The 13304-nt window shown below is 32.3% G+C and overlaps 2 protein-coding genes across 2 annotated transcripts; both read right to left on the minus strand.

Annotated features, from left to right (window-relative positions):
* Window positions 1-1257: 1257 nt before the first annotated feature.
* Window positions 1258-5476, minus strand: LOC130442932 (mucin-2-like). The gene is made up of 3 exons (XM_056777340.1): window positions 5302-5476; window positions 2050-5180; window positions 1258-2004 (listed from the first exon to the last, which is right to left on the minus strand). Exons 1-3 carry the CDS (start codon window positions 5474-5476, stop codon window positions 1258-1260), a joined length of 4053 nt encoding a protein of 1350 aa, XP_056633318.1.
* A 5368-nt stretch (window positions 5477-10844) lies between these two features.
* LOC130443557 (homeobox protein 12-like) lies at window positions 10845-12140 on the minus strand. Its single transcript, XM_056778289.1, has 2 exons — window positions 12117-12140; window positions 10845-11449 (listed from the first exon to the last, which is right to left on the minus strand). The coding sequence occupies exon 2, from the start codon at window positions 11441-11443 to the stop codon at window positions 10919-10921; it is 525 nt and encodes a 174-aa protein (XP_056634267.1). The 5' UTR covers window positions 11444-11449; window positions 12117-12140; the 3' UTR covers window positions 10845-10918.
* Window positions 12141-13304: the final 1164 nt, after the last annotated feature.

Raw genomic sequence — 13304 nt, forward strand, 5'->3', positions numbered from 1 at the left:
TCGATAAAAATTTGTTCAATTCGATAAAATTGGTGGTTCAGAATGTTTTTTAGATCGTCGTATGAAACGCTTTGCGTTGGTTTTCGTCCTGGTAGATTTCTCCGTTCCTTCAGCCGATTTCTCGATAAAAATTTGTTCAATTCGATAAAATTGGTGGTTCAGGATGTTTTTTAGATCGTTGCATGAAACCCTTTGCGTTGGTTTTCGTCCTGGTGGATTTCTCCGTTCCTTCAGCCGATTTCTCGATAAAAATTTGTTCAATTCGATAAAATTGGTGGTTCAGAATGTTTTTTAGATCGTCGTATGAAACCCTTTGCGGTGGTTTTCTTCCTGGTGGATTTCTCCGTTCCTTCAGCCGATTTCTCGATAAAAATTTGTTCAATTCGATAAAATTGGTGGTTCAGGATGTTTTTTAGATCGTCGTATGAAACGCTTTGCGTTGGTTTTCGTCCTGGTAGATTTCTCCGTTCCTTCAGCCGATTTCTCGATAAAAATTTGTTCAATTCGATAAAATTGGTAATTCAGGATGTTTTTTAGATCGTTGCATGAAACCCTTTGCGTTGGTTTTCGTCCTGGTGGATTTCTCCGTTCCTTCAGCCGATTTCTCGATAAAAATTTGTTCAATTCGATAAAATTTGTGGTTCAGGATGTTTTTTAGATCGTTGTATGAAACCCTTTGCGTTGGTTTTCGTCCTGGTGGATTTCTCCGTTCCTTCAGCCGATTTCTCGATAAAAATTTGTTCAATTCGATAAAATTGGTGATTCAGGATGTTTTTTAGATCGTTGTATGAAACTCTTTGCGTTGGTTTTCGTCCTGATGGATTTCTCCGTTCCTTCAGCCGATTTCTCGATAAAAATTTGTTCAATTCGATAAAATTGGTGGTTCAGGATGTTTTTTAGATCGTTGTATGAAACCCTTTGCGGTGGTTTTCGTCCCGGTGGATTTCTCCGTTCCTTCAGCCGATTTTTCGTCCGTTTTACTACATCCTGGATTCACCATTTCCTTTGTAGTGATTGCAGATCTCCGAATACAAGAAAATATTTGGTTTTTCTCGGAGATATTTGCTCGAACCTATACTTTTTAGATCGTTGTACAAGCCAAGGATCCGTTCGCTATAAAGAAACATTCTGAAAAGAATTACCATAAATTTTAACCCGGATAAATACAAAATTACAACAAAAAACGAATTCCACAAGTATATTTAAAAAAAAAATGAAATTAACATCTAATTACATACACAAAACGTAATTTATTTCTCAGATTTTTTCGTTATCATTATCGGTTTCGTCATTTTCTTTCGATTCGTAATCATCGTAATTATCATCGTTATAATCATCATCGTAATCATCGTTTTCTCCGTAATCATCTTCATCGCCATAATTATAATTGTCTTCGTCGTTTTTATCGTCTTCATCTTCGGCTTTTATGGGAAGTTTGGTAACGCGTTTATCGTCTTCTGATGGTAGTTCTGGTCTATTGGGTGCATTATCCCCTTTATCGTTGTCACCATTTCCACTGTAATATCCATAATCGTCATCGTCGTCGCCGTTATCTTCGTCATCTGTTATAGTTCCTCCACCGCTACCCTCTTTATCTATGATCTTTGTAATTGAAATTTCCTTCGGAGTAGTAACTTCATTAACATCTGTAGCTTCGTATCTTGTCGTTTTTGTATCTTCTACATCGTCGTTAATTCCTTCCGAAACGTCTTTTATCTTTTTCGTTGTTCCAAGCGTCATTCTTCGCAGATTGTGGATTATTTTTTTGATTATATCCAATATTTCTAATCCTTTTCTAAATTTTGTGTCAGTCGCGTCTGTGGTATCTGTATTTTTATCGGTAGTACTTTCGTCTGTATCTACTTCTTCGACTAATTCGGTATATTCAGTTTCCGGAACGCTACTCGGTAGCTTTTCCAGCTCCTCCGTTTTTTCTTTATCATCGTTATCGCTAAATCCTTCAGTTGATATTTCTATCGTACTCGTACTTGTTACTTCTGACTCCTCTTTCAATTTTTCTTTTGTTGTTTCGATATTAATAATTGTTGCGTCTGTTTCTTTAGTTTCTATAATCGTATCTTTGATATTTATAGTTATTTCTGTTAGTTCCTTTCTTGTATTCGATTCTGTTGAATACGATAATTTTGGTATAGCTTCAGACGTAGATTTTGACCATCCGCTACTTATTTCTTCTTGTTTATCTTCTCTTATAGTAGTTTCAACAGATTCACTGCTTGTCGTTTTTTCTAATCCTTCTGGTATTTTCGTAACACTCGTAGTGGTTACGTTTAACGTAGCTGTTATTTTGGGGGATTCTGTAGATACTAATTCAGTGCTGGTTTCTTCTTGTACTTCTTCTGATGTTTTTGCGACAGTGGGAGTAGTTGTTGTTGATTTTGATAATTTGAAGCTTGTTCTTTGATGTGATTCCTCTGGTATTTCCATAAAACTATCAGTAGTTTCTGTCTTTTTTAGTGTAGCTTCTGTTTTTGTAGATACTGCATCACTGTTTGTTTTTTCTTCTAAATCTTCTGGTATTTTGATAATACTGACAGTAGTTTTTCCATCTGTATCTACTGGAAACGAATTTTCATCTGTTGAACTCGTTAATTTTCCCGTTTCTGTTGCTAGTGATATCGTAGATGCTTTTTTATTGTTTTCTTCATCTTCTGTATCTTCTGTTATTCCAATATCATCGATAGCAGTTTCTTTTTCTGTTGAAAACGATACCGAATTCGAAGATATCGTTGAAACTGTTCCAATATTTGATTTTTCTTCTAAATTTTCTGGTATTTTGATAATACTGACAGTAGTTTTTCCATCTTTATGCACTGGAAACGAATTTCCATCTTTTGAACTCGTCAATTTCATCGTTTCTGTTGCTAGGGATACTGTAGATGCTTTTTCAATGTTTTCTTCATCTTCTGTTATTCCACTATCATCGATAACTGTTTCTTTTTCTGTTGAAAACGATACCGAATTCGAAGATATCGTTGAAACTGTTCCAATATTTGATTTTTCTTCTAAATTTTCTGGTATTTTGATAATACCGACAGTAGTTTTTCCATCTTTATGCACTGGAAACGAATTTCTATCTGTTGAACTCGTTAATTTTCCCGTTTCTGTTGCTAGTGATATTGTAGATGCTTTTTTATTGTTTTCTTCATCTTCTGTATCTTCTGTTATTCCAATATCATCGATAACTGTTTCTTTTTCTGTTGAAAACGATACCGAATTCGAAGATATCGTTGAAACTGTTCCAATACTTGATTTTTCTTCTAAATTTTCTGGTATTTTGATAATACTGTCACTAGTTTTTCCATCTGTATCTACTGGAAACGAATTTTCATCTGTTGAACTCGTTAATTTTCCCGTTTCTGTTGCTAGTGATATTGTAGATGCTTTTTTATTGTTTTCTTCATCTTCTGTATCTTCTGTTATTCCAATATCATCGATAACTGTTTCTTTTTCTGTTGAAAACGATACCGAATTCGAAGATATCGTTGAAACTGTTCCAATATTTGATTTTTCTTCTAAATTTTCTGGTATTTTGATAATACTGACAGTAGTTTTTCCATCTTTATGCACTGGAAACGAATTTCCATCTTTTGAACTCGTCAATTTCATCGTTTCTGTTGCTAGGGATACTGTAGATGCTTTTTCAATGTTTTCTTCATCTTCTGTTATTCCACTATCATCGATAACTGTTTCTTTTTCTGTTGAAAACGATACCGAATTCGAAGATATCGTTGAAACTGTTCCAATACTTGATTTTTCTTCTAAATTTTCTGGTATTTTGATAATACTGTCACTAGTTTTTCCATCTGTATCTACTGGAAACGAATTTTCATCTGTTGAACTCGTTAATTTTCCCGTTTCTGTTGCTAGTGATATTGTAGATGCTTTTTTATTGTTTTCTTCATCTTCTGTATCTTCTGTTATTCCAATATCATCGATAACTGTTTCTTTTTCTGTTGAAAACGATACCGAATTCGAAGATATCGTTGAAACTGTTCCAATATTTGATTTTTCTTCTAAATTTTCTGGTATTTTGATAATACTGACAGTAGTTTTTCCATCTTTATGCACTGGAAACGAATTTCTATCTGTTGAACTCGTTAATTTTCCCGTTTCTGTTGCTAGTGATATTGTAGATGCTTTTTTATTGTTTTCTTCATCTTCTGTATCTTCTGTTATTCCAATATCATCGATAACTGTTTCTTTTTCTGTTGAAAACGATACCGAATTCGAAGATATCGTTGAAACTGTTCCAATATTTGATTTTTCTTCTAAATTTTCTGGTATTTTGATAATACCGACAGTAGTTTTTCCATCTTTATGCACTGGAAACGAATTTCTATCTGTTGAACTCGTTAATTTTCCCGTTTCTGTTGCTAGTGATATTGTAGATGCTTTTTTATTGTTTTCTTCATCTTCTGTATCTTCTGTTATTCCAATATCATCGATAACTGTTTCTTTTTCTGTTGAAAACGATACCGAATTCGAAGATATCGTTGAAACTGTTCCAATACTTGATTTTTCTTCTAAATCTTCTGGTATTTTGATAATACTGTCACTAGTTTTTCCATCTGTATCTACTGGAAACGAATTTCCATCTGTTGAACCCGATAATTTCATCGTTTCTTTTGCTAGGAATGTTGTAGATGGTATTTCACTGCTTGTTTCTTCCAGTAAATCTTCTGTTATATTGTTATTACTGACAGTAGTTTCTTTATCAGTTTGAACTAGTATCGAAGCAGTTGTATCTTCTGCTATTACTATTTCATCGTTTGTCTCTTCTGTTATTTCGTTTATATCAACGGCAGATTCAGTCTCAGTTTGTTTCGAATCTGTGGGATTCATCAATTTCGTTGTAGTTTCTGTTGTTGTAGATTTCATTTCTGAAACTGTTGATTCTTCTGGAGTTTTACCATTAATATCATCGATTGTTTCACTTGTCGCGCTTGGAATTTTTGTAGTTGGTCGTTGAAGCTCCGCTGGAGGTATTTCTTCGTAATCCACACTCGGTTGGCAAATTTTGTGAACGAAACATTTAGTTTCGCAACATTTAAAACCTCTCGGACATTGGTAATCGGCGGTGCACTCAAATTGCGACGTTTCTTCCCTCGGATACGGTTCGGTGCATCGAAATTCGCCGAGAACGCATCTTCCCGGTCGATCTGAAACAACATGGAGCCGAATTTTATATTGTTAAACGTTTTTATCGCTAAAAACGTTTCGGGTTTTATACTACTAAATAAATTATTGGTTTAAACCTTCCGGGAAAGGATTTGTTCTCACCTCCTCTGTCGGCATGTTTTTGCTTGAAGGTTTTCGGAGATTTGACTTCCTGGAAGTTTCCAATTGGTCGGTCCGAATAAATAATATCGAAATAGTGGCCGTTCCATTTGTAGAAATACTTTTGTGTGTGCGCTTCCACAAGAACGAAGACGATAAAATAGAAATTGCTTCTCATGTTTGGATCTAAAAGAAAAACGACTGAAATTTTGAAGTCAGACCCCAAATATTCTAATTTAGAGAAAAAAATGTTCTATAAAGTTTTCCAAAAAACTCAATACTTTTCAAGTTATTGGCAATTGAAAATTCGGAATTTTTCATCGGTTTTTTGCAAAATATCTCCAAAAATGTGCATTTTAACGAAAATTTTGTAATGACAAAAATTGTAGAAAATGAAAAACTGAACAAATCGGTTTTTTATTGAATGTTCCAAGTGCAATATTAAGCGAGATATTGAAAATCGAAATAATTTTTTATTTTGTCTGAAATTTAATCGATGTATTATTCAATGCCATCTAGCGGCGAGCAGATACATTTTATCGTTTTCCGTCTATAATTAACTCTAAATTGCTTAAAATACAATTGAAAATAAAAATGTTCCCAATCATTTCCGTGTATGGAAAAAATTTTATTCGAGTTTAAAGGTCAAAAAAAATGAGTTTTCCGCGATTATCTTCAAAACTGTGAGTTTTATCATGAAAATACCCTAGACAAAAATTGTAGATCTTAAAATTATCTAAAAAAAACGTATTAATATTTTTTTTCCCAAGAGCCACCGTTTCTGAGATATAACGATTCAAAGAATAAAAAAACAAAAATTTGGTTATTTCACTTTTTCACATAAAATTTGAGGTTATGTGAAAAAGTTGTAAATACAAAAGTTGTAAGTCTTTTTATTACCTACAACTTTGCTATTTGACTTTTTCCCAAAGGACTTTTAGTTTTTCCGGAAATCGCGATAAACAAAAATTCAAGGTCAAATGTGAAAAACATGAGTTTTCTGCAATTTTCGCCAAAACCGTGAGTTTTATCATGAAAATACCTTAGACAAAAATTGTAGATCATAAAATTATCTACAAAAAAAGTATTAGTACTTTTTTTCCTACGAGTCACCGTTTATGAGATATAACGATTCAAAAGTTTTAAAAATCAAAAATTTGGTTATTTCACTTTTTCACATAAAATTTGAGGTTATGTGAAAAAGTTGTAAATACAAAAGTTGTAAGTCTTTTTATTACCTACAACTTTGCTATTTGACTTTTTCCCAAAGGACTTTTAGTTTTTCCGGAAATCGCGATAAACAAAAATTCAAGGTCAAATGTGAAAAACATGAGTTTTCTGCAATTTTCAGCAAAACTGTGAGTTTTATCATGAAAATACCTTAGACAAAAATTGTAGATCATAAAATTGTCTACAAAAAACGTGTTAATACTTTTTTACCGTCGAGCCTCCGTTTCTGAGATATAATCATTCAAAAAGTTGTAAAAGTTCTGGTTCAGATTTACTGTTGTATTTAATGGGTATAATGATAACACGAGAAATACCAAAGCTGCAGAACAACATCGTCGAACTCTAGCAACATCTTCGTCAATTGATAATTTCTTACAAGTCTGAGTTCCTTCCATTGTAAGAAAAGTTATAGGCGAAACCATTAAATACGACAACTTTTACAACTATTTGAATGATTATATCTCAGAAATGGTTGGTCGTAAGAAAAAACCTATTCGTACATTTTTTGTAGATAATTTTATGATCTACAATTTTTGTCTGAGGTATTTTTATGATAAAACTCACCGCTTCGCTGAAAATTGCAAAAAACTCATTTTTTTGACCTTTTTGATATTTACTTTTTTTATTTTTTGAATCATTATATCTCAGAAACGGTGGCTCAAAGGAAAAAAGTATAAACATGTTTTTTTGTAGATAATTTTATGATTTACAATTTTTGTCTAAGGTGTTTTTATAATAAAACTGACGGTTTTGGTGAAAATTGTGAAAAACTCATTTGTTTCACATTTAACCTTGATAAAATTTTTGCATACACGGAAATGGCGGGGAACATTAAAAAAAAAAGAATTTTACTGATTTTCAGCTTGATGAGAATTTATGTAACTTCGAATGTCTAAATTGACCGGATTATATCTTTTAATCATTCATAGGGGTCGATAAATTTTTATTTTTCTGGATTTCCGGTAAAACTATGAGTTTTATTGAAAAAAGTCAAATAGAAAAGTTGTAGGTAATGAGAAGAACTACAACTTTTGTATTTACAACTTTTTCACATAAACTCAAATTTTATGTGAAAAAGTGAAATAACCAAATTTTTGTTTTTTTTATTTTTTGAATCATTATATCTCAGAAACGGTGGCTCGTAGGAAAAAAAGTATTGATAAGTTTTTTGTAGATAATTTCAAGATCTACAATTTTTGTCTAAGGTATTTTCATGATAAAACTCACAGTTTTGCTGAAAATTGCAAAAAACTCATTTTTTGCACATTTGACCTTGAAATTTTGTTTATCGTGATTTCCGGAAAAACTAAAAGTCCTGTGGGAAAACGTCAGATAGCGAAATTGTAGGTAATAAAAAGACCTACAACTTTTGTATTTACAACTTCTTCACATAACCTCAAATTTTATGTAAAAAAGTGAAATGACCAAATTTTTGATTTTTTATTTTTTGAATCATTATATCTCAGAAACGGTGGCTCGTAGGAAAAAAAGTATTGATAAGTTTTTTGTAGATAATTTCAAGATCTACAATTTTTGTCTAAGGTATTTTCATGATAAAACTCACAGTTTTGCTGAAAATTGCAAAAAACTCATTTTTTGCACATTTGACCTTGAATAAAATTTTTTTGCATATAAGGAAATGGCGGGGAACATTCAAATTTCATTTTCACTTGTATTTTAAACAATTTTACCGATTTTCAGCTTGATAGGAATTTATGTAACTTCGAATATCTAAATTGACCGGATTAATATTGACATTGAAAAGATTTCGATAGAACAAATGGATTGTACTTTGAGGTTAGGTTATTTAAAATTTATCTTCAGTTTTTAATAAACTAATTCCTATCGTATAAAAATACAGGATTAATTACAGTTTTTTTTTTACTTCTTTTTATTTCTGCTAAAACAGTTTACAAAAGGAGTCGAATGATATGTAAAAATTTCAAAAAAATAACAATAAATAAAATTCGAATCTTACCTTAGTACAAACTATCACTATAGTACACATTCAAACTTTGTTAGAGAAATGATGATACGACAAAACCCACACTATTAGGAAAACATAAATTTCTTCAAATATAATTTTATCGTACGATATTTGTTCATAATTTCTTATCTCGAATAACGCCGAAAAGAGGAAATTAGGTATCATATAGAATATAAAGGATTCTTTTCAATTCACCCCGCGACCTTCGTTTTATTTAAGCAAATTTAATAAATATTTAACATCAATAAGAACATCCAGGAATTCGTAAACTTGTTTGGATTATATTTAATACATCGCAAAAAGTATTTCTCCTACTATCGTCGCTTTAAATAACAAATTTTGCCATTTAAATTCATTATTAATATCAATTAGTTATCTGCAACGACTCTCAGTTGGGACGTTTGTCCAGTGTCGGATTCGAACTTTCCGAAATAGGCCAGGTATTGAGGCGTTTCGCCTCCGAATTTTTTAATGCGTCACCGATTTATTTGAAATTTTGACGGTCGATAGTTGTGGATCCAAAAAGCGATTTCTACGTGGTGACGAAACGCGTAACACCCCCTTCCCCACCGGGGGGAGATGCCACCCCTTTTCGGGGGGTGGAAAATTTTTCACCAAAAATAACACCGGAAATCGTAAGATCAGTAAATTTAAAGTAAAAAATGTCGTATAAAGTTTTTTCGTCAGATCGATAGTTTTTGAGTTATTCGCAATTGAAAAGTACGATTTTTCGTCAAAAAAATAGTTTTTTACGTATAACTTTGTAACGATGCATTTTATCGAAAAAAGTGTAATAAACAAAAATGAAGCTTATAAAAAAACAAAGAAAATAAACTATATTTCAAGATCTTAATGTTTTGTCTAAAGCAAGTTATAGATACTTGATTAATTTTTGTTTTACGTAATTGATCATTTAACCTCAAATAACGGGAAAACGGTACATTTTTCAATAAAAAGTCATTAAATACTTTTTAAAGAGCTTAAAAATACCTTTCGAATGACTACTGATAAAAGTCGTTTTAACTGAAATTTTAGTGAGATATGATGTAAAATAGTCGAAGTTAAAAAAAAATTGTACTAAAACTAATGCCATTTCGTTGAAAATCAAAATTAAACTTATTTCTTGTACCAAATACTTTATTTTGATATTATTCATGATACATGAAAGTTTGGCTGATTAGAAATGCATAATTTTGAAAAAAATTAACATTAAATAAAATTGATTTTTCGAAAATTTTTTTACCCAGTTTTCCTCCATAACTATAAGAGATGCAAAAACAAATAAACCATCAAATTAAAGCTTTTTTTATGACGATTATTTTGCTTATTTAATTTTTTTTTGTAGCATAAAAATTAACGGAGTTATAACCAAATTAATCTGTCACTATAGTACTAGGATTGCTTATCCACAGCCCTTTGACCCTTTATTGATAAAATGTGTAGGGTTTCAGGCCCTTTTAACATACATAGACTTGTAGCCCTGAAAATTACCTTTAAAATGGTTTTTTGCAGGATGTGATAACCTCAAAAATAATAAAGTTACATAAAAACTAACTAAAAATGAAATTGCAATGTTTTAAGGGTAGTTTTTAAAGATTTTTAAGGGTTGATTTATCAAAATATATAAATTTTCCATTATACATTTAAGATATTTATGCTGCACAAACGTAAAACATTCGAATTGAAAAAAAAAAGTATGAAAAACTGCATATATTTGGTCTTTTTTCGATAAGGGGTGGTTTTCACCCCTTAAAAACAATTTTCACACCTTGCGACCATGAAAATATTTCATTAAATTTATGGTTCATGCACTATGGAGACCAAAATTAGGAAAATTTGATTGTGTTTTCCATGAATAATTACAATTTTTTTCAGAATAGCGAACGGATATCACCGATCTATAAATCTAAATATCTCCTAAACCATAAATTTGATCGACTTGAACAAAGAGTACCTTTTTGTCAAAAAATCTATTAAAAAATTCATTTCCGCTAACTTTAGATTGTACAGATTGTCCCCGTAAAAGTTACAGATCGTTAACCATCGGGCATGATCCGCCCCTGGCCGTTTACACATTTCTTAAGATATCTTGGTACAGAAAAAAGATATCGACATGCGATTTTCGGTATTTTAATGTTAATTTAATTCACTTTCGAAAGATCCATTCGAAATTTTATGAAAAATGTCACAATATCCAAAAAAAAAAAATAAACGAAACGAAAAATTCACATTCAAACCAAGTTTACAGATATTGGCTAAGCAGAACCGGACTCACAGGTATTTATATACCTTAAGGTAGAGATTTTTCCTCAACAACACTAAATCGTTTTATATACAGTCGTATTTATTTATTTATTCGATTATAAACATCTACAGATAAAAATAAAGTTTGAGATAACAAAACTAACAATATATAATAATATTATCACTAATTTCGTTAGTAAATATACGACATTTCATATTTTTACTTCTTATTATTTCGATTACATCCGCGTTTATTTCGTTTGGGCTTTCCTTAGAAACGCAATTGACTTCCTTAATTTCGTTCGCCTCAAATTCCCAACCTTCTTTGTTCGAATCTTTATCCGATTGTTCGAAGGTCGAATTCATTCCCGCGGAAACATTATACGTAATATCGAGCTCGAAATATCCGCTTCCGTTATCATCATCATCATCATCATCATCATCATTATCGTCGTTCGATTTATTCGAAACGGTCGAAAATCCACGTGGATCGTTGAAGAAATCTTCATCATCCGTCGGCTGGTATCCGCTACCATTTTGATTATAATCCTCGAAGGATCCGTCTCCGCTTTGGTCGACGATGTCATCTGCTCCGTAGTCTTCGGGTTTTATCATTAAGTCGAACAGCTGGTCACCGATCGCGCTTTGATACAGTCCGAAAATGAAGTAGAAAATTACCTTCATTTCAACCTACCAACAGGAATTTATCGTGAGATAATTAACTTCCAAAGGTCTGAGCCTTTATAATGGATCAAACACGGAGCAATTTGAAGCGAACCAAATTCAAATAAAAACGTTTTTGAACAAGCTGGTTGATGTTTCGAAGGTATTGATCTTAATGGATCCAATTTTGGTGCTACACGTCAAGAAAACAGAAGATAATTTACACAAAGAGCTTCCTGGTGGATTAAATCCAATGCATATGAAGAGGAAGAAACATAGAAAGCAATGGAAGGATCAGAAATCTATAGGAAATAGGATAACGCGTCTAAAAGATGGTAAAACGCCGGATTTTGATCACGTACAAGCAAAATTCAAATTGCTTGATACCGAATTACGAAACCAGAAGCAATTGGTGCAATATCTGATACGGAGGAGTTTAATAGACTATGAAAAGGCATTCGATCGAACGATTTATGCAAAAACGATGGAGATACTTGAGAAAAAAGGGATTAATTGCAAGAGGAGTCGGTGGAGGTTGAGGATTATCAACGACGATGTCCTATAAGAGTCGGAATACCAAAGAAAATGGTTTCCTCCAGAGATTTAGTTGAGAAGAACAAAGATTCGTTAAAATTGACCTTTTCCTGAACGAATTTTGGATTAAATAGATGGAATTAATTTTATAAAAACTTACGGTAAATTTATGATGCACGTTCCAAATGACATTCAATTACTGATGCAATACGAAAAGTGTAATCGCGTAAGACGTTTCCATCAGCTTATCTTATCAAGGTATATAATTTCACTGAAAGTCTGACTAATATATCGAAATGTCAGCAATATTGAATCACTAACTTGCCCGCACACGTTGTCAATAATAATAATTCAACTTTATTTAAGCGCAATATTATATATACGATGGTATTTAAGCTCGGAATGGTTGTAAACAGTTAGAACAAGACTTGAGGCAGTTAACCTCGAGTCAAAAAACCCAGTTATCGACCCCAAAACAACCAGAAATCGCCGAGCAGCCCGTTTTTGTAAAGTCGTAGAAAAAATACAATTTTCTACTCGCGTGTAATTGCTATTATTTAACCGCAATCATTATACGCTAGATTGTGTTATCATTTTTTCCCATAAAACAAAATAACACACCGATTTATTCAAAATTTATTATGAATTATTATAAAAAAAAAGTATAATCTTATCAAAAATAACATTTGACGTTTTTAAATCCTATTTTCCTTCGCTATAATCCTCGTTGAGGACTTCGACATTTTCACTATAAAAAAATTCGGGGTAAATTGCATTCGGATCCCAAGTTGAACTATCGGAATCCGCAGTTGAACTTTCGGAGTTCGCAGTTGAATCATCGGAATCCGCAGTTGAAAAATCGGAATCCGCAATTGAAAAATCGGAATCCGCAGTTGAAAAATCGGAATCCGCAGTTGGAAAATCGGAACCCGCAGTTGAAAAATCGGAATCCGCAGTTGAAAAATCGGAAACCGCAGTTGAAAAATCGGAATCCGCAGTTGGAAAATCGGAACCCGCAGTTGAAAAATCGGAATCCGCAGTTGAAAAATCGGAATCCGCAGTTGAAAAATCGGAATCCGCAGTTGAATAATCGGAATCCGCAGTGGAACTATCGAAATTTTGCGTTGTTCCGCTATCTAGGGTAGTAGTTGTAGCGGTTTTTACTGTTTTTCTCAATTCTTCTACGTGCACAACTTCCTTTGAACAAATTTTATGTTTAAAACAATTTTGTCGACAGCACAAATAATATTTTGGACATTGTGTATCAGATTCGCATTTAAATGGATATGAAAAACTTTCAGGATAAATATTTGAACAAGGAAACGGCCATTTTTGGCATTTTTTCGAT

This window comes from Diorhabda sublineata, chromosome 4 (assembly GCF_026230105.1).
Source record: "Diorhabda sublineata isolate icDioSubl1.1 chromosome 4, icDioSubl1.1, whole genome shotgun sequence".
Classification (NCBI taxonomy): Eukaryota; Metazoa; Arthropoda; class Insecta; order Coleoptera; family Chrysomelidae; genus Diorhabda; species Diorhabda sublineata.

Bases quoted from the DNA above. Each gene is read 5' to 3' on its own strand.
- LOC130442932 (XM_056777340.1), bottom strand. From the start codon at position 5,476: ATGAGAAGCAATTTCTATTTTATCGTCTTCGTTCTTGTGGAAGCGCAC. The intron at 5,181-5,301 runs GTGAGAACAAAT...ATGTTGTTTCAG, and splicing joins AAAACATGCCGACAGAGGAG to ATCGACCGGGAAGATGCGTT. The intron at 2,005-2,049 runs GCAACAATTATT...AAATTGAAAGAG, and splicing joins TAGAAACTAAAGAAACAGAC to GAGTCAGAAGTAACAAGTAC.
- LOC130443557 (XM_056778289.1), bottom strand. From the start codon at position 11,443: ATGAAGGTAATTTTCTACTTCATTTTCGGACTGTATCAAAGCGCGATC.